The 20,964-nt window shown below is 41.5% G+C and overlaps 2 protein-coding genes across 9 annotated transcripts in view; both read left to right on the forward strand.

Annotated features, from left to right (window-relative positions):
• The window catches only part of ZNF613 (zinc finger protein 613), a 30,792-nt gene extending 24,226 nt beyond the window's left edge, over window positions 1-6,566 (forward strand). For all 6 annotated transcript variants that reach the window (XM_036232588.1, XM_036232587.1, XM_016125580.2 and 3 more), the window contains one exon: window positions 946-6,566. In XM_036232588.1, coding sequence (XP_036088481.1) covers window positions 946-2,621 — 1,676 coding nt within the window. In that variant the 3' untranslated portion in view covers window positions 2,622-6,566. The remainder of the gene's footprint in view (window positions 1-945) is intronic.
• LOC107500408 (zinc finger protein 432-like) lies at window positions 6,228-20,569 on the forward strand. Of its 3 annotated transcripts, none has more exons than XM_036232589.1 (5): window positions 6,228-6,339; window positions 7,002-7,072; window positions 10,214-10,236; window positions 10,399-10,505; window positions 12,008-12,170. In XM_036232589.1, exons 1-5 carry the CDS (start codon window positions 6,308-6,310, stop codon window positions 12,099-12,101), a joined length of 327 nt encoding a protein of 108 aa, XP_036088482.1. In that variant the 5' UTR covers window positions 6,228-6,307; the 3' UTR covers window positions 12,102-12,170. The 3 variants fall into 3 exon arrangements, with proteins under 3 accessions (XP_036088482.1, XP_036088483.1, XP_015981071.2); XM_036232590.1 differs by having other exon boundaries at window positions 6,229-6,339; window positions 7,015-7,072; XM_016125585.2 differs by lacking the exons at window positions 6,228-6,339; window positions 7,002-7,072 and adding exons at window positions 14,171-14,297; window positions 14,405-14,503; window positions 18,458-20,569 and having other exon boundaries at window positions 7,083-10,505; window positions 12,008-12,187.
• Window positions 20,570-20,964: the final 395 nt, after the last annotated feature.

Raw genomic sequence — 20,964 nt, forward strand, 5'->3', positions numbered from 1 at the left:
ATAACTATAAATATAGTCCCTTGCTTTCACCTTCTTTCAGTCTACACATTTTTCTGAACATGATCTCATTTAGTCCTCTGTCCTTATATAATATTTATACACTAATGATAAAATGGTTAATATTAGAATGGTTAAAACCATTTTCAATAATCTATAGCCAGTTGAGCTTTTCATGCCTGTATTGGTAATATAAAACCCATCTGAAGGTTTGTATGCTTTGAAATGCATACTTCCATTTCCCCACATGGCAAACTTTAGTAATAGTCCCCATCTCATTAAAACGTACTACCGACCTATCCAGTGACCCAAGTCAAGTAGTTAGGAATAATACATTATTCCTCATGTTTATTCATCCCACAGTGTTGAAACCATGAGAGAGTCTTGTCTTTCTCCAGATTATATCCTGATTTCTAACACTTTGCTCTCCATTGCTCTCTCAAACCACAGTTTGTACCTGCTTTCTTTATCAGTACTTTTTTGTTCAGTTTTCCCTAACCAGAATGCATGCTCAATGAAAAAAGGAATGCTTCTATATTCTCATCTTTAGCACAATGCTTGGTATATAGGCATAATTTAGTGAGGATTTCTGAATGTATGAATGTGTCCCCACATCATTTTGAAACAAATATCTTCTGTGGTCTAGTGCGAATACTAACTTGATTTTAGTTTACTTTACTATCTCAGCATGCTTTATAAGGTCACATTTAGAAAGCAAGCAATTCTGTATCTACTCATTTTGAATGAACTAATCTTGTTTACTATTTTTACCTCTTTTTTGTTTATTTTATTGCATTTTACTCTTGTTCAAGTGATAACATATTTACTTTGAGTTTCTTGAAACTGAGATCATAGTATTGTCAATAAAGAGCCAGCCTCCACAGAGTTGTTTATGCTATTTATTCTATTCCAAGCACATGGAAAGATTCATTATTCTCTTTTTCCTAGAAATCCAGAAAGAGAATGTGCATTTACAGGGGCACTTACAAAATCAAAGATGTCTAAAGAAAACAGGACAATACCATGAACATAATGCATTTGGAAACATTGTTCATCGGCATAAAAATAATTTTCCTTTAAAGCAAAATCATAATATGTCTGATTTACACGGGAAAGCATTAAAATCAAATGTAACTTTTGTCAACCAGAATGAAAGCTATGAAGTAAAGAATCCTGTTAAGGTTAACGGAGCTACAAAATCCTTCCTCCATGCAAAGCATGAACAATTTCATGCTGAAATTAAAATTCTTGAATGTGGAAATTCACAATTTATTAAACATCATAGAATCGAAAAGATAAATAAACCCCATGTATGCAGTGAATGCGGGAAAGCCTTCATCAAGAAGTCTCGCCTCATCTATCATCAGAGTGTTCATACAGGAGAGAAACCTCATGGATGCAGTGTATGTGGGAAAGCCTTCTCTAGGAAGTTCAGGCTCACTGAACATCAGAAAACTCATATAGGAGAGAGACGGTATGAGTGCACTGAATGTGACAAAGCCTTCCCCAAGAAATCACGGCTGCTGGCTCATCAGAAGACACACACAGGAGAGAAACCCTATTTATGCGATGAATGTGGAAAAGGCTTCATCAGGAAGTCTTGGCTCATTAATCATCAGAGAGTTCATACAGGAGAGAAACCTCATGGATGCAGTCTGTGTGATAAAGCTTTCTCTAGAAAGTTCACACTCATCGAACATCAGAGAACTCATACAGGAGAAAAACCTTATGAATGCACGGAGTGTGACAAAACATTTCGCTGTAAAGCTCAGTTCAATGCCCATCAGAAAACTCATACAGGAGAGAAGTCGTATATATGCAGTGACTGTGGGAAAGGCTTCATTCATAAGAGCAATCTCATTGTACATCAGCGAACACATACAGGAGAGAAACCCTATATATGCAATGAATGTGGAAAAGGCTTCATCCAGAAGGGCAATCTCCTTATACATCAGCGAACTCACACTGGAGAGAAGCCCTATGTATGCACAGACTGTGGGAAGGGCTTCAGCCAGAAATCTCGCCTCATAGCACATCAGAGATTTCACACTGGAAAGACTCCCTTTGTGTGTACCGAATGTGGGAAATCCTATTCACACAATTCAGATCTCAGTAAGCATCGGAGAATTCACACAGGAGAGAAACCTTATACGTGCAGTGATTGTGGGAAAGACTTCAGAAATAAGTCATGCCTCAATAGACATCAAAGAACTCGTACAGGTGAGAAACCCTATCGTTGTGCTGATTGTGGAAAAGCCTTCTCCAACTTGTCCTGCCTTTTGTCTCATAAGAGAATGCCACATGCAAGAGAGAAACATGTAGGTTCAGTCACATTGGAAAATTCATTCTGTAAGAGTCACAGCTCATCACAGTCAAGTGATGTCATAAAGGAGAAAAACCCTGTTGGTACAGTGACCGTGCAGATGTCTTCTGTGGCAGCTCAGACTTCATTACACATCAGTGGGTTTCTAGCAGATAGGAACGTGACTATCATGCAACAGCCAGGTGCCAGAGGTGCACCATCAGCAGAAGATAGAATTTGCACAGAGAAACCTTATGAATGCAGTGATGTGGTAGTGCCTTCGGCGACCAATTATGTTATATTTTATGTCACACAGGAATAAACTGTGATACAATCAAGGTGGAAAACCTTTGAGTAAAACCTAGTTCATTATATGGCTGATAAGTGTATACTGAGACAAGTATGATTTCAGCGACTGGGAGAGCCTTTTGTGGAAAGACAGACCCTATGAGTGCCTCGAAGGTCACATATCAGTGAGCTCATTGTTGTTAGAAATATGATTGTGGAAAGTTTTTTTTCTCAGAATAAGACTTCAATAGGTGGCAAAGAGCTCACACAGGGAACTGTTGGACCTTTGAAGGCAAGGAATGTGGCAGGGTTTTCAGTGGTGTGTTCTGCCCCATCAGTTAAATCAGAATAAGGGTTAAGAATTTTTGAAGCAGAATTATGCAAGTGTAACCATTCTATTGGCCCTGGTTTCTGCCATATAATTCAAGTTGGAAGAGGTTTAGTTGGACAAATTATTAATATTAAAGGCAGAGAGGGGTCTATGTGATAAACGTGTATTTTGTATAGCCATATTTACTAATTGTAAAGCCTATTTAGCAGCAAGAGTTAATTCTCTTGGAGAAGAAGGATCAGAATCTCCCCTCAAAATATCAAATAAAGGCTGTAGTTGCCTGCGGTAATTCCTAATTGTGGCTTAAGCCAATTGATATCTCCAAGTAGTTTTTGAAAATCATTAAGCATTTTTAATGAGTCGAATCAAATTTGAACCTTTTGTGGTTTAGTCGTTCACTGAAAAATTATAGTTCCTAAATATGAAAAAAATGTAGACCTCTGAACTTTCTCTGGTGCAATGCAAAGACCATATTTTGTGAAGATATCTGTAACTCAGATATGCCTGCAGCAATGCTCTTTCCTCTACATACACAAGCGAGATGTCATCCATAAAATGGATGATATAGGAATTTGAAAACTTTTTTCTAACTGTTAATACTGCCTGAGCAACAAAATTTTGACATAATGTAGGACTGTTAGCCATACCCTGAGGAAGAACCTTTGATTGGTATATCTTCATAGGTTCTTTAAAATTAAGAGAAGGAAGGCTAAAGACAAAACGTTTCTTATCTTCTGGATCTAAAAGGTTTGATAAAGAAACAGTCTTTCAAATCTATAATGATAAGATGATAATTCCAAGGAATCATAGTAGGGGTGGGGAGGCCAGATTAGGTGGCACAAATTATTTCCATAGTTAAATTGACTGGAATACAAAAATCGGAGTATTCCAAAGACTCTCAGGAGGAGAAGGTAATGAGCGGGTTGCTACACTGCAAAGGACTTTGGAGGAGTGTGAGGACCTTTCTGCTCCTCTGCCACCATTGCCTCCTGAGTATGAGCAAGAAGTAGACATGGAGGCTTACAGAGATCAGCAGGTTAGGGGAGGAAAGGACAGTCAGGAATGGACTTTAACTGGCTGAGTTGGCACCCCCAGGGAAGTTACAAGTACTGATATAAGTATGCGTATGACCTCTGATCTATATTTGTGTTATATGTAATATGGTGGTTCACTTAAGAATTCTAATTATGATGGAAAGGAAAATGTATGTTTTTGGTAAAGAAGGTATGAAGTATGGAAATTTATTTTGAAGGAAACTAAAGGAAAGGTGTTTGTCTTAAAGTTGGTCATTGTGAAATGAGAAGAGGCAAATTGAAGGAATGAAGAAAGTAGTAGAAGGTTTATAAAAAAAAAATTAAAATCCTGAGAGGAAATTTTATGTGATTAAATTAAACAAGATTGGAGATTTAAATGCCAAAAGTAAAGAAATGCAAAACTAAAGTTGTGTTTTAATGTTTCTTAGGCAATTAGTCTGCTACCGTTTTCTGAGTAGAAAATAAGGATTCCATGATTAATCAAAGTAATTTATGTGTTTTATGTTGCCTTAACCAATTTTTTTAGGTTTTTAGAGAATATACTAACATTGACCCAAAGTCTGAGGGTCAGACACTTCTAGCTATACATTTCATAACTTGGTCTGTGCCCAATATTCAAAGGAAGCTCCAAAAGTTGGGGCCTAAACCCAACCCCGCAGGCTGCCTTGGTGCCAAAAGTCTTTAAGGTGTCTAATAACTGGGACTGGGCAGAGAAGAAGCAGAGTACAAAAAGGGAGCAAATGAGCAAATTTTAGCTGCCATAATACAGGGACCATCTCAAGGTGACCCTAGGCAATAAAAACATTGCATGCCTGGAAGGCCTCAATCTTGGTTGGCCATGAGTGGCATTGTCAGGACTTAAACATAATCAGTGTGCAAACTGCAGAAGGAAGGGCACTGAAAGGGCGAGTATTCATCCAACCCTGGGAAGCCAGGGAGGGGTGGACCTCATAAGCCCTCGCCCCACATGGCAAGCCTCTCATGAAGGGGCTTCTCTCTCTTCCAACAACAGAGGTTCAAGTGCTTGCAAGCTCCAATCCTAGGAAAATCCACCACAATCACAACAGTGGAACGAACCTCAGGTCACCCTTGGCATGGCAGGAAGGAAAACCTGAATATTTACTAGGTACTAGAGCTACCTACTCTGTCCTGACCCATCCCATGGGCTTCTCTCCAGTGCTAACTGCACAGTGACGGGAATAAATACTCAGCCCTTAAGGCAAATAGAAAGGCCCTACCATGTTTTATTAAGTTCCTAAATGCTGTCAAATTACAAGGAATCAAGGGCTGGGTACATTTATCTTGAATTAACCAAGTTTCTTATAAGTCTTTACAGGTTCCTCCAGAAAATAAACCGGAAAGTATGACCTATTCCTTTGAACCTGCAGAAGATCTTAAGCTCTTATTCCGGAAACTAGATAAGTCCACAGGTGCTAGGGAATCAGGGAACTTGTGTGTACCTTGAATTAACAAACTGCCATGAAAAAGTAACTTCACTGTCGATTACCTCTACTATTACTTTGACTTGTCTTTTCTATCCTTTTGCTAAGTTTATATCTTCTAGGTTACAAGGCTTCCTACTGTTTCTACATGCTGGAATTCCTTCACGTTGTCTGCCTCTAGGGCTCTTAGCATAAGCTTTCAGAGATTTTTATTCCCAGTAGGCAGGGTCTACAGCCCTATCTCAGCTTTGAAGAAGTTACAGAAGACAGACCTTCTTCCCTCAACATCCCCTTAAGATTAAGGGAATAAAATCTCTAAAGGGAAATAATGTAGGGAGGAGACAGGAAAATTGAGGTGTTGGTCAGGCCACATTTAGAGACTACGATGCCTCTGAATGGGATTAAAATAAAGTTAAATTACATATACAAGGGAGGACTGGCAATAATGCCAGTCTCGATATAGCTAATCTTCATTAACATGTTCACGACATCCAAAACAGTAGAGCCTGCAAAATTGGCTGAGAAAACTTTAGATGATTTGAGAGGCTTTAACCCCTACAATTTTCTTAAACATCCTGCCTGGTACTTATTTGGTCTGCTATTATTGCTGTTAACAAACTTCAAATACAAAAAGTCATGGGGAGTTAGCCCCACGACTCCTCAAAATATATTAAACCATGTACTTTTTGATTTAAATTTTTTAAACAGTTGATGATGGTCAAACAGCTGCAGAAAGGTTCTGATCTTCGGGGAGTCCACTAGCAGTAGTTCATTGGAAAGATCCAGCAACTAATGAATGGCATGGCCCAGATCCTGTTTTAGTATGGGGTAGGGGCCTGTTGTTTTTTCCTAATGGTGCAGATGGACCTCTTTGGCTGCCTGAAAGGCTGATCAGGCATTATGAAGATGGCGAATGGATCAGACCCGGAGAAGCTCGCCTGGAGGGTACGTAGCCTCTTTGATGACCATCCTGAAAGGACACATTCAGAACGACTTGTGGCGAGCTTTTGCAGTTTTGGACTTTGTTAATCTATCTGATTTGCCTACTGCAGATAAGGGGTTCGAGCCTGTGTTGCTGCCCCCTATGTTTTTCAATTGGACAATTGCAAACATGCTTCAAATGGACTTCTCGATGTATCTTGTACCAATTATAATTTTTCTGTGCTTTTTCAGTCGGCTATTGAATCGTCTAATGACAAATAGCACAGTCTCAGTACATCGCATGCTCTGCAGCTTAAAAAATAAAAAGGAACGGGGAGATACGGAGAGTGGATTGTAAGCTGACAAGGTCCTTGCGATCTGTGAGATCAACCAAGGGTTGCCTCGCCTCAACAAACCCTCCTAAGATGGAAAAGTAACAGTGTGGTGTTGATCCAAGGCAGAGAGAATGCTCATAGGAGCAGACGGAACTGCAAAAGATCATAGCAGGGGTCGAGTTGGGTGATTGTGCAAAGGATAATCTTATCATAGCCAGCAATTGGATACTCTCGTATAAAAGGAACTTGCAAAAATATAACTACACCATTGTCCACCATCAGTGAGCAGTGGACCTCCTGATCCCAGCTTTCTGTCTTCTCTTTTCTCAATCTCTCCCCATTCCCACTCAGGTCTATTTTCCAGGGCCGCACTGGACGTGGTAGGATTTACCACTTGCTGGACGCGGCAGAGAACCAGCAAGGTGAGCGGCTGGGGAAGGTGTGTTCTAGTCGGTCAGAGAATGTGCCTGGTGTGAGAATGTCTGAGAAAATGTGAAGGGCTGCTCCTCGCATCCTTCTTCTCATGTAGGCTTTTTGTAGGATGAAAATATACCCCTTTCCTTCCTCTGAGACCTGATCCCATCTGATCCCTGTTCATTTTATGTACTTCTTGATTTTTTCTGTTCTTTGCTTAATTCTCTTCTTCCTTTTTTGTTCTTTTTTGGTCCTTTGTCACAGTATCTGCCTATTTCTTCCACCTCCCTTGCTATGCAATTCCACCTTCTAGGCCTTGTTCCAAACAGAGATCTTTGAATTCAGCATAGTCTTTAACTGGAGCATCTCCCTGCTCCATTGGGAAATAGCAGTTTCCCTTCCTAACATTCCCTCCCCAACCCCATGTTGGATGCTATGCTCACACTGTGTCCCAAACTCTGCATGTTTATATTGTTTCTTTGCTTCTTGCTATAGACTAAATGTTTGTGTCCCCTGAAAATTCACCCGTTGAAATCCTAACCCCCAAGATGATAAGATGAGGAGATGGAGCCTATGAGAGGCAACTAGGTCACTGGGGCTCAGAGAGATCCCTCTTCCTTTCCACCACATGGGGTCACAGCTAGAAGTCACTGTCTGTGAGAAAGCAGGCCCTCACCAGACACCGAATCTGCCAGTGCCTTAATCTTAGACTTCCCAACCTCCAGATGTGTGTAAGAAATAAATTTCTGTCATTTTGTGTTATAGCCCGAACCGACTAAGAAATGTCTGCCCCACTCTGAAATTGTCCAAAGTTGGTTTTCCATTTCTTGCTCTGTTCTCATAATCCTTACAATTGTTCCTTCATTCTAATAAGTTAACCTTTTATTCTCTATAAAGTCTTCTAAATTCACATTTCCTTTAATATGTTCTGATCTGTACACTTGCGCCATATGTTTTACTGTCTTCACAAAAACTCCTAAATGAATTTAGACTTTTTGTTCAAGGAACTAAAATCATCTTCCTTGCAAGAAAATTTCTTCCATCTTTTTTTTTTTTTTTAAAGTTTAGGGTCTTCTAACAGTTTAGAAAGATGAGTCTCTAATAAAATAGGTTAAGAAAGAGCAGTGGTGAAGTCCAAAGAAAGAGGCGGTGAGTTTGGAAACCTGAGAGAGGCTTGTTCTCCAGAAGCAAAACTAGAACATCTTTCAAGAAAGATATAGCTGTGAACATTATTCGCTGCAGTTGCTGATTCATGGAATATAATATGAACTGATGGCAGGTGTATGATGATTTTAGTGTTTTCTTCCCATTTATAACAGTGTGTGTGTTTGTATGTGTGTGTGTGTGTTTCAGAGAGAAAATGTCTGAGCAAGAGATTAGAGAGACTCAGTGTCTGTCTGAATATAAAAAGGGGAGAGCAGAAAAGGAATAGGATATCCAAGATAAGTAAAATAAAAGGTAGGAGCACCTTGGTCTAAGATGGAGGGAAGTATAGGAGACGAATGGAAGCAAGTTCCCCTTGGGATATATTGTAGAAGAAACCTTGTATGTATTTCTTTGTTCACAGCCTTATCACCTTTAAGGGTTGCCATCATCTCAAAGATCTATCTTTTCTGTGACCTGCTTCATTGGACATGTGATTTTCCTGATCTTTTTCATTCTTTCTTACTTTTATTTTATGAGTGGGTTCTTGTCCTCTGTCCTCTACCCATAGTCTTTCCCTTTTTAGCCTTGAGTCCTGCTAGAGAAAAAGAAATAGGAAATTTGCTATGCAGTAGCTGTATTACAGTTCCATCACAAACCCTGAATTTTCAGGTATAGCCACTCCAACATATATTTTTAAACACCTAAATTTAGCCATCTTGATACTTACTCTATTCTGTAATACAGTCATTAGATAATTGAGAACAGGAAACTTTCATGGTTGATTTGTGTTTTACAAAGATCACCTTGCCTGCTCTAGGAAGACGAGATAGTACAGACCAAGAGTGTAAGCAGGAACAATTCTAGCATCCTAGGCCAGAGACCTGGGCCAGCATAGGACCGATAGAGGAGTAAGAAGATGGAACTGACTACCTGCTTTAGCCTGTGGTTACATTAAAGGTGCATTCTGAGAATTGTAAAGGCCTATGGGTTGAACATAATATGAACAAGCAGATAAACCTGGCATCTGTGTGACAGCCTGTATATTCTCAAGATCTTTGGTTCCTGGTGTTGAGTGAGACTTCTAGCTCAAGGCTTGGACTGGTGGGCGGCAGGGGGGAGGGGTGAGCTAGATAGAGCAGGGCTAGAAACGGATACTAGTCCTGCAAATAAATGCCTGGCAGAGATTTTTTGGTGAGGAGATGGCAGATGCACAAGACTGTGGCATATCCAGTTCTTTGAAGTCATTTTATTTTTTGCATGTTGGTAGCAGTTTTGTTTGCAATATCATAAAAACCTGGAAACAACTCAAAGGTTCACCGAGCAGTGGTTAAACACATTTGGAATCTCCATACAATGAAAACTAAGCAGCAAAAAGGAATGAACTTACTGATACTTCAAAACAATTACATTGTGTGAAAGATACCAGATGTAAAACGTAGATACGGTAAAATTCTATTCATAAAATGTGAGTATCAGAAGGTGGGTCAGTGGCTACCTAGGATGCAGCAGGTTTTGTACTTGGGCTGGGTAAGGGGGCATGGCTGGGAACATGGAAAGGGGCTCACGACATCCATCGTTCCCGCTCACTTTGTGATCACTGCATCCCCCATACAAAGGTTGCTGGTCTTCCAAAAGCACCTGCCGGTTCCACACTGAGCTCCACAGAAACCTTTCGTTCTGTGCGAACACAGAACATCCCACAAGGTGGCCGCGCCCGTGGTGTTCCTGCCAAACGGCGGTAAACCTATACAACAGCGCGCCGCCAGCTTTTGTGTCAAGCACGCTTAACTTTAAACCTCTTCGGAATTTAGTGACTTAAGTACCCAGAAGTTGCTTTAATTTCCCTCCGAGCCCAGGCGTCACGGCTGTAACAGCCGCTTTTGATCGTGATGGGCTCCAGCCTTTGAAACGTCTGCGTCCTTCGCCGTCCCCTACAACAAACGTTTTACCCCCATGTCATGTTTGCCTTCCAGCCTCTGAAAACCGTTCTTTTTTCCTAAAAGGCTGCTGCAGCTCCTCTAGAAAGGGGAGTTTCGGGACGGCCGCACTGTCGCGTAGTAGTGTCACGCAAAAGCCTCTGTACGGCAAGCCGTCCCATGATGGCGGCCCCCAGGGCGCCGAGGCGGCGGCGGCGCGGACGTATGACCTCATAAGCAAAAGCCAGGAACCTGTATTCCGTTCTCCATAGAAACGCAACAGAAACGCCGCGGACCTTCGACGGCCGTTCTCAGGAGAGGAGGCCAGAAGCGGTGGCGGTCGAGGGGAGGAAGTTAGGCCCGAAAGCGGCCGCCGCAGGTTCGGGGGAGACTCCGGCCCTTCTGGGGGTCTGGCTGCAGAAAAGGCGGGGGCGGGGGCGGGGGCGGGCCATCGGCCCCCGGGTCGGTGTTCGCGCGGGGCGTCTGCGATCGGGGTGTCTCCGGGGTCAGGGCTGAGGGTCTCTATACCTCTGGGTGACTGACAACCGGTGCGGTGGGGTCTGTCGGTAACCGCGGCGCCTGGGTCGTGTTCTGGAATAATTCGGAGCTCAGTGATAGAGGAACCAGTGAGGGATCCGCGGAGATGTGTATTGGGTCTGCTTTGGGCGTGAAGCCGTGAGCGGGGTGGTAGCCTCTGTCCTTTGTGCCGAGACGTGTGACAGCAGGAGGCTTGGAGGCGCAGGGGCCCCGGCTGCTTCGTGTGTTGAGCTCAGGCTGCTGGAACTGTCTTGCTGTAGAACATTTCCATTCTCCAGACGCTTCAGGTCCAAGTTCCTCCTCCACGACTCATTTTCTAATTTTTTTCCGGCTCCTCACATCATCCCATTCCTTTAAACCCGCAGAAATATAACTTTTGGGGTGGATGAACCATTCGGCATATTTAAAATTAATAAGCTTCTTTATTTAAGCTTCTATTTTTATTTTTCCTTCTGCAGGTTTCCTGTATATTTCCTGCCAGGTTCTGTATGTAAATATATAAAGGATGCTATTTTCCCAGTATTTGTATTTTTAAAATATTTATGAAATTTTTTATTTATAACTCATATTCCTTCTCTCCTATTTTTGTTGTGCTCATTGTTCTGTTTGTACGTAAACGGTATATAAAGACCGTTAATAAGGTATGAGAACGACATAATTTAAAGGAAAAATCGACAGTTTCTTGGCATTCATGTGGCTTCATTGCTATCACTGTTCTGAAAATTACCTGCTACCCAGGCAGGATGCTGTGTTGGTTCTCCTTAGCCAATTTCCTGTTACTTTCATGTTGTGGGAGACGGTTAGGAAGAAGAGTCCAGCCTCTGAAAACCTGGAGTCTGGAAATGCATTAACTAATGTGGATAAGGGAGAGGGTATGAATGGCAATGCTAGTCTCCCACCCCTGTCTCCATGGCTTTTTATTCTCTCTCTCACAAAACTGGCTTTGTTATTAGGTACAATCAGATTAGTAATTACAGATTACAGCCAACTCCCAAATTCAGCCTCAAGGCCGCCACCGTGTTATCAGCTACTCCCTCTCTTTTTCTTATCCTTGTGCCTAGAGCAAGACGTCCCAGAATAGGTAAGGTGAGTGGGTCCTCCCTGTAGTGTGACAATGTTGCTCCAAGCACCAGGCATCCTGCCAGGACTGCAGGCCTCTCTCACAACACTTTCACATTTCCATTTCATGCTACTTTCACACATTCAGGGTCTTATGTTTCATTAACGTGAAATGTGATCACTGGGGAACCAAATAAAGAGGTAAATACTGGGGACCATGTATTAAGGTGACCATAGAGCAAGGGGAATGTAACCCTGAAAGTAATTTTGCTCTTCATCTCACAGGTCCTGGCGAGAAATGAAAGAAGAGGAGGTTCCAGGATCTAGGTGTTGTCCTTTCTGGGGATGCTTTCGACTAGCGAATGAGATTTCTAACTAGGAATTTAGGGCATATCCAGAAGAGACAAAGACAGCATCCCAGTTGCTGGTCATTTCCCCAAACAGAAGAAAATGATCGCATCCCAGGTGACTTTTGTCTTGTTTTATTCTCTCCTTTATCCCCTAATGGACTTGTAAAAGATCAGTTCAGTGTGTAGATCTGACCTAACTACCTGGAGTTAACGACCTAGAGATAGCGTCAGATCCCACAGGTTAAGGGCTCAGTCCCATAAAACTGCCCCCACTTTAGGTGCTAGTTGAAAGTCCCATGTTGTCACCTCTGTTTCTGATAACCATCTCTAAATTTCAGGGTTCCCACAACCCCTGTCTCAGATTTGGTAATTCACTGGAATGACTCACAGAACTCAAAAAAGCACTTTACTTACATTTACTGGTTTAATATAAAGACTACAACTCAGGAACAGTCAAATAGAAGAAGCGCTTAGAGCCAGATACAGGTGAAGGACAGACAGGGCCCCTTGGGAGCACCACCTTGCCAGCACGGCGATGTGGTCTCCGCCCCGGAAGCTCTCTGAATCTGTCATTTATGCAGTCTTATGGTGGTTTTATTATGTAGGCATGATTAAATCACCGGCCACTGATGACTGAACTTGAACCCCAGTCCCTCCTTCCTCCCTGGAGGTTGGGGGTCTTTATGGCAACCAGCCCCTATCCTAAAGCACTTGGGGCCCCCAGTTACCACCCATTTCATTCACACACAGAGGACACTCTTATCACTCCAGAGACCCCAAGGGTTTTACAAACTATGCCAGGAACCAGAGACTAAGACCACGTATCTATTTATCATGTCTTTTGGCTTCTTTTTTCTTTGTTTCAAGTAAGTTCTGTCTAATAGTGATGCATCTTTTCTTTCTGGTTGTTTCCATAATGTGACTTTTGCAAGTGGTGTTCTATAGTTTCAGCCTGATGGGTCTCCATGCATATTTCCTGCTTGGTTTGTTGGCTTACTAAACCTGAGTCATAGGATTTTTAATGGGTTCTGAACATTTCTCATCCCTTAGATCTTTATATTGCTTCCGTTCCTCTATAATCCGTTTCGAAAACTACGTACAGGCCTACGTTAGGCCTCACTCTATCCTCCATATTTATTAAACTCTCTTTTATATTTTCCATCTCTTTGTGTGCTTCATTTTTGGTTATATTTTTAAATGCACATTCCAGTTTACTAATTACCTTTAGCGTGTCCAATATGATGTTAACTTCTCATGAAATAATAAATATAGACATTGGTCTCTGTCCGTCCCCCTCCCTCCTCACCCCATTCCTGGCACAGAACTCCTAAAAACCTTTGTAATTTGCTAAGTGATAAGATACTAGGAGCATCTTTGTTCTACTATTTGATAGGAATGTCTTTGTTCTACCGAGGTAACTCTGTGTGGCACCTGGTTGGGGGCTGGTCACGGAAATAACAAGCTGTGATTAGAAGCTTAGAATTTTCAACTCTGTTCCCCATTAACCAGAGAGGGGAAGGGGGCTAGAAATTGAATTAGTAATCCATCATGCCTACGTGGTGGAGCCTCCATACAAATCCCGGAGCGTGTGTTTCGGAGAGCTTCTGGGTTGGTGAAAACACGGAGAAGCTGGGGGAGTGGCGCGCCCCTTCCCACATACCTCGCCCCGGGCATCTCTTCCACCTGGGTGTTCATCTGTGTCCTTTTATAATAAACTATTAAACATAAGTAAACTGTTTTTCTGAGTTCTATGAGCCGCTCTAGCAAATTAATCAAACCCAAGGAGGTGGTCTTTGGAAACTCCCATCTATAGCTGGTCAGTCAGAGGACAGGTCACAACCTGGACTTGCACTGAAGTCATGGGGTGGGGGAGACAGTCTGTGGGTCTGAGCCCTTAACCTATGGGATCTGAACTGTACAGTGTCAGAATTGAGTTGAATCATAGGACACCCAGCTGGTGTTGGAGAATTATTTGGTATGGGTTGAAAAACAAACATACACATAGGAATTGGTGTCAGAATCATAGTTAATATGAGCAGGTTTATGATGTTATGAATCAATAAAAAAGGAAAAAAAAAAACAGGAACATTTATTACAGGAATTGCTGACACTGGAGGACGTGGCTTTGGACTTCACCTGGGAGGAGTGGCAGCTCCTGGCCCCCACTCAGAAGGACCTGTACTGGGACGTGATGTTGGAGAACTACAGCAACCTGGTGTCAGTGGGTGAGACAGCTCCCCTGTGTCACTCCGAGGGTGCCCGGTCAGTGGTCTTTCCTTTCTCAGCTGCTTACACTTTGAAGTCACTGCAATGCTCCTTCATTTTCCACAAGCAGGGTATGAAGTCAGCAAACCAGACGTGCTCTCCAAGTTGGAACGAGGAGAAGAATCCTGGACCATAGAACATGAAATCCACAGTCCCGTCTGTCCAGGTGAGTAGGAGAACCAGCAAGCCAGTGTTGGGGAGGAAAAATCATTTTCTTTTTTCCTTTCTATGTTCTTCTGGCTGGGAGAATGACTAAATTGATGTGATACAGATCAACAGGAGGAAATAACCAAATTTGTTATGTATGTATGTACAGGGGGTTTAAGAACATGGGCCCGGGGACAGATCAGGCAGTTGAGAGCTAAGGAGGAGTGGGGGTTGTATTTGGGACTTCAAAGGGGCGGAAGGCAAAAGATGGGAAAGCCAATGCCTGGTGAATAATTCTTCACTGGGCCATCTTGAACAAGGGGGACACAGAGAGGACTTGGGTCAAAAGGGCCTTCCTAGGTTCCTACCTGTCCATCACACTGGTTCATAATAAACTGTGGTTACCTCTGATGACAGGTACCTTCCCGGAGCAGGTGCTCTGTCTAAATTCTTACAGGTAGTAAGGGGGAGGGTCAAAGGTGGTTCTTGAGTCTTCTGTTTCTAAAGTAACCAGCTTAAAATAATCAGTATCTCAAAAGGTGTATGTGCCTCATCATGGATGACCGCAGAAGTCGTATTCTAGTCAGAGAAGGCTGGGAGGTGTTTGAGGATACAGAAACCATGCCTCCATCTCTCCCCAAAGCAGAACTCTCTTTTAGGTCTTTTGAGGAACAGAGGTCCCGATTTCTTCCTTGGCTTCTACAACCTGCCTCTTTGCATCGTCACCACTCTCTCCCTGTTCCTTCCACCTCCCTGGCTATGACATTCCACCTTCCAATCCTCACTCCAAAGAGAGATCTTTGATGATTTCACTCTCTTTCTCCTCTGGGAATTTAGTGGCTTCCCTTCGTAACCGCCACCACTACCTTGCACGTCATGCCCTCACGGTCACCTCATCTTTTACTGAGCATTAATCTGCTTCCTTGGTTTCTTTTTTCCCTCATTCTGAGGTTCTTCAGTGGTTTTATTTTCCATTTTTTCCTGTGGTACTCCTTAACATTTTCCTTCAGTCTCATGAATTCAGTTCTTTCTGTTTCTCTGGATGAGATTCCAAATTGATATCTCCTATTAATATTGTCTAACACATTTTTAGTTCTAAATATTTTACTGGCCTGAGATTTCCAAGTTCCTGCATAAGTAACAGGAATCATCTTCCCTCCACTAAAACCCTTCCCACTACCATATTTTAATATTAGATTCTCCTTTACTACAGTTCCTCTTCTAGCCTGTCCACGCTGGTGTTATCTTGAGTGTTCTACACCTATGAGGTTCTCATCTTAAAGGTCTCTGCTGTTCCTGTTGGCTGTTTAACTAGAAAAGACTGTTTTATATCCTATATTAGTTCTAGCCCAAATCATGGTTTGTGTCTGCCTCAATTTACTTCCTTTGTACCTTTGATATTTCTGATTTTCCTTTGGTTCCTCTTAGGTGTTAGCATTATTTTCATTTCCCTAATCATTCGTTTTTCCCATCACATTCTTGTTTGTTTATTTTAAACAGCTTTATTTAGATACTTCACATACCTCACAAGTTGCCAACTTAAATCAACAGTTCAGCGCTTTGTAGTTTTTCAACAGTTATATAACTATATCACAATCAGTATTAGAGGATTTTCATCACTTTATCACTTTAAAAAAAAATGCTTTCTCATAAACCCCAGCCTAGGCAACCAACCACTAATATCTCTATAGATTTGCCTGTTCTGGATATTTCATATAAATAGTATCATAAATTATGTGGTCTTTCATGCCTGTTTCTTTCATTTAGCATGTTTCTGAAGTTTTTCTATGTTTTAGCATGTATTAGAACTCACTCTTTTTTATTGCCAAATCAGATTCCATTGCATGGATCTGCCACATTTTATTTACCCTTTTATCTAGTGATGGACATTTGAGTTGTTTCCGCTTTTTGGTTTTTATGAATTCTGCTGCTATGAACATTCAGGTACAACTTTTTCACAAACATACGCATTAGTTTTTCCTGAGTATACACCTGGCAGGGAAATCGTTGGGTCACATGGAGTTCAGAAAGGGTCCAAATATGCTGCATCTGGACTCGTGCACAGTATTGCCTCCTCCTGGCCATGGTGTGTGACAGTACACAAAGGGTATTGCTAGTGAGGGAAGCTCACTTGAGCTTTCTGGGTGAAGTTAACTCTTCACTGAAGATAACTGTAAAAATGAATAATAAAGAGGCTAATTTTAAAAATCAGAGGAAATAGAGCCCATGGTGGTAGAATGGGATGACAGCAAGATATGTCTGAGGCAAGTCTACATTTTGAATTAGGAAGATGATTCTATGAATTAGGAATGAAAGCATGAAGCAGGAAATGTGTGAGGCCGTGGGGTTGACCAACAAAGGAGTGGCCTGAAGTCAGGCAAATGAAGACCATTGTTAGAAGGTTCCTGCAGAAGTAATGGAGTGGAAATACGGGTAAATGGAATATTCATGGAGATGTGCACTTTTGTTGCCAAGATGACTGTTTGGATTTCATATGTGAGTAAACGAGGTGGCCTGGTGGAGGGTTGGCTGGTTTCGTATTTCTGTAGCTCTGTGTTCCCTGTCCTTTCACCTGGGTGGTGGCAGTATAGCAATGAGAAAGAGCCAGATGTTCTAAAAAAAAAAAAAACTGAAGGTTAAGCTGACACAATCTAGATCTTCAAAGAAGGTCAAGGCTTTAGTACAACCCAACTGTTGCCAAGTGAGACATAAATATAGAATCACTGAAGTAGATGCTGCTGGTGGCAAATGAAGTAACATGTGTCAGGGATGTTGAACAGTGAAAAATTTGGATATGACTTTTGTACTGAATGCAGAATGTGATTGAAAAAAGGTGACAGTTGCCATATACCATGCAGTACATAAGCTTCCGAAGATCACTGCGTGGTACTCTGGCCAGCTGCACAATTTCCTGTCAATCACTGTTGCCCTGTTTCCTTATGAATGGAACATATGACCCAGCTAAAAGCTGGAATATTGATTTTACAAGTTGTCCATGCAATATGATTGATGTTTCTGGAAGGTCACCTTGATGGTACTCTACAGAAGGGAAAATTTAGGAACAGGATTACAGTGCGAGAGTCTGTCTCAGCTTACTTTAATTCAAATTCCGAAGACCTTACATTTTTACTTGCTAGGTAACAAGCATATTTATTCAATACACCTTAACGTGTATATTTCCCTCATCTCTGTAGTCAGAATTTAGTTCCTCTAAGTGGACTCAAAAATCCGCAAACTCTAAATGTTGGAATGTCTAAACTTTGGTTTGTACTTTCGTCATCTTTCATTCTACGTGTCCTCCCAACATATCACCCAGTTCTCTTTTCTCCATTAATACGTATATATTGCTTATTTCCACATTTATACCTCCAACTGGATCTTGATGTCTGTACTACATATTTAATAATCATCTCAAAGTTTACATTCCACAGTGCATACTTTTCTGTTTATTTACACATTCTGGACTTCAGTAACATTCCTCATCTTAATTTGAGATGCTTCTTTCTACCCAGTGACTTAGGTCATATAATCAGCAGAGTAATCCTGGATTCCTCACTTTCATTAACCATTCTCACCACTGAACCTTGTCTTTACTCTCTGCAAGTATATCCTGATTTCTTGCACTTTCCACCATCTGCATTCCTCCTTGAAACCACATTTAACAATCTCCAACTCTCTTTTTTCTTTCTTTCTTCTTTATTCAGTTTTCCCTAACTAGATTTAAGATGAGTAAAAGTAGGGCATATTTTATATATTCCAACACTAGCATAGTGCCTGGTACCACCTGATATAGAGTTTTGGAGTGAACAAATCCAACCCTCAAAAGGAACATTTATACATGGCATTTCTCTTAGTGTTATCACAGGGTTGTCACCGAAGTGCCATTGTTTAAAAAACACCACGGAAGTTTCTAAATGGTTTTATCACAACAAGATTATAAAAGGATTCATTCATTTTTTCTCTTTTTTCTCAGAAATTGACAAAGTTGATAATCATCTCCAGGGTCACTGGGAAAATCGAAGAATACTGAAAGGTATGAAACAAAACCACAAACAAAATGCACTTGGAAATATTGTTCCCCAAAGCCAAAGTCCTTTTCCTTTCAGGCAAAATCATGATATGTTTGAGTTTTACATGAAAACTTTGAAATCAAATTTAAGTTTGTTCAACCAGAGCAAAAGCTACAAACTTAAGAACTCTACTAACTTGAATGGAGATGGGAAATCATTTCTGCATGGTAATTGTGAAGAATTTCATTTTGCGGTTAAATTCCCTGTAAGTGCAAAACCCGTTAGCAGTAAGTCCCAGGTCTTTAAACATCAGAAAACTCGTGAAGTGGAGAAAGCCCACGTGTGCAATGAATGTGGGAAAGCCTTCATTAAGAAGTCTCAGCTCACTGATCATCAGAGAGTTCACACAGGAGAGAAACCTTATGGATGCAGTCTGTGTGAGAAAGTATTCTCCAGAAAGTCCAGGCTCAATGAACATCAGAGAATTCATAAAAGAGAGAAATCCTTTATATGCAATGATTGTGGCAAAGTTTTCACCATGAAGAGCCGTCTGATTGAACATGAGCGAACTCACACTGGAGAGAGACCATATGTATGCAGTGAATGTGGAAAAGGGTTCCCAGGGAAACGCAATCTCATTGTGCATCGGCGAAATCACACTGGAGAGAAATGCTACGTCTGTAGTGAATGTGGGAAAGGCTTCACTGGGAAGAGCATGCTCATCATACATCAGCGAACTCATACAGGAGAAAAACCCTATACCTGCAGTGAGTGTGGGAAAGGCTTCACCACGAAGCATTATGTCCTCATACATCAACGAAATCATACAGGAGAGAAACCGTATATATGCAGTGAATGTGGGAAAGGTTTCACCATGAAAAGCCGTCTGATTGAACATCAGCGAACTCATACAGGAGAGAAACCCTATGTGTGTAGTGAATGTGGAAAAGGCTTTCCCAGGAAAAGTAACCTCATTGTGCATCAGAGAAATCATATAGTAGAGAAATCCTATATATGTGGTGAATGTGGAAAAGGCTTCACTGTGAAGAGCATGCTCATCATACATCAGCGCACGCATACTGGAGAGAAACCCTACACCTGCAGTGAGTGTGGGAAAGGCTTCCCTTTGAAGAGTCGGCTGGTTGTACATCAGCGAACTCATACCGGAGAGAAACCTTACAGATGCAGTGAGTGTGGGAAAGGCTTCATCGTGAACAGTGGACTGATGTTACACCAGCGAACTCATACTGGAGAGAAACCCTATATATGCAATAAATGTGGAAAAGGTTTTGCGTTTAAGAGCAATCTTGTGGTACACCAGCGAACTCATACTGGAGAGAAACCCTTTATGTGCTGTGAATGTGGAAAAGGCTTCACCATGAAACGTTATCTCATTGTACATCAGCAAATTCATACAGGAGAGAGATCCTATATATGCAATGAATGTGGAAAAGCATTTGCCATAGAAACCGAGCTCATTTTACATCAACAAATCCATACTGGAGAGAAACCTCATGCGTGCGATGAATGTGGAAAAGGCTTTGCTGTGAAAAGCCGTCTAATCGTCCATCAGCGAACTCATACAGGAGAAAAACCTTTTGTATGTAATCAGTGTGGGAAAGGCTTCTCCTCAAAGAGAAATCTCCTTGTACATCAGAGAACTCATAACGGAAATAAATCCTAACAGTGCAATGAGTACAGTGACACCTTCAGGAAGAAAATATGCCTTGTACAACATTAGAGACTTCACACAGGATAGACTACTTTTATGTATACTGACTATGGAAAATCCTATTCATACAGTATTGGTCTCATGACCCCGCAGGGGATTTCCACAGGAGACAAACCGTATGCATGCAGTTAGTGTGAGAGAGCTTCAACACAAATTCGGCACTTAGTGTACATCAAAGAGCTTACAAAAGAGGATTTTTTCCCAGGATGGTGAATGCATCCATGTGCCAGAAGCTCCTATACTTGCAACCCTTCTGGACCATACTCTATGCAACCCTTTATCTGGCTGTTCGTTTGAATACTTTATAATATTTTCAAAAATAAACCAGTAAACATAAAAAGGACTTATGAAAGAGAGACCCTCTGGATTGAACGATTGGGGGTAACCTTTCTCTCATTTGTCACATCTTGTTAATATACAAATGTGTAAGTCAAGGGATGTAATCCTTTACAGAGAACCTGAGCTCATTATATACAAGTGAACTCAAGCAGGGGACAAACCCTGATAGTTTGGTGAATTCATTAACCATTAGTGTGCTCCTAGCATTCTTGAATATAGTCAGTGTAGAGTAGACTGCTGCTAGATTTTTACCCTTGGAAAATTATGGAATTTGCATAGGAGTGAAATTTAATGAATGCATAGAATATGTTAGTGCCTTCAGTGATAAATTACCTCACACTGTATGTCAAAATTAACATATAGGAAAAAAACACTGATACATTCAAGCAGAAAAGTCTT

Source organism: Rousettus aegyptiacus, unplaced genomic scaffold (assembly GCF_014176215.1).
Source record: "Rousettus aegyptiacus isolate mRouAeg1 unplaced genomic scaffold, mRouAeg1.p scaffold_m13_p_14, whole genome shotgun sequence".
Taxonomy (NCBI): domain Eukaryota; kingdom Metazoa; phylum Chordata; class Mammalia; order Chiroptera; family Pteropodidae; genus Rousettus; species Rousettus aegyptiacus.

Coding starts and splice junctions, on each gene's coding strand:
- LOC107500408 (XM_016125585.2), top strand. Junction 14,298..14,404: donor CAGCAACCTGGTGTCAGTGG/GTGAGACAGCTC, acceptor ATTTTCCACAAG/CAGGGTATGAAGTCAGCAAA. Junction 14,504..18,457: donor CCACAGTCCCGTCTGTCCAG/GTGAGTAGGAGA, acceptor CTTTTTTCTCAG/AAATTGACAAAGTTGATAAT.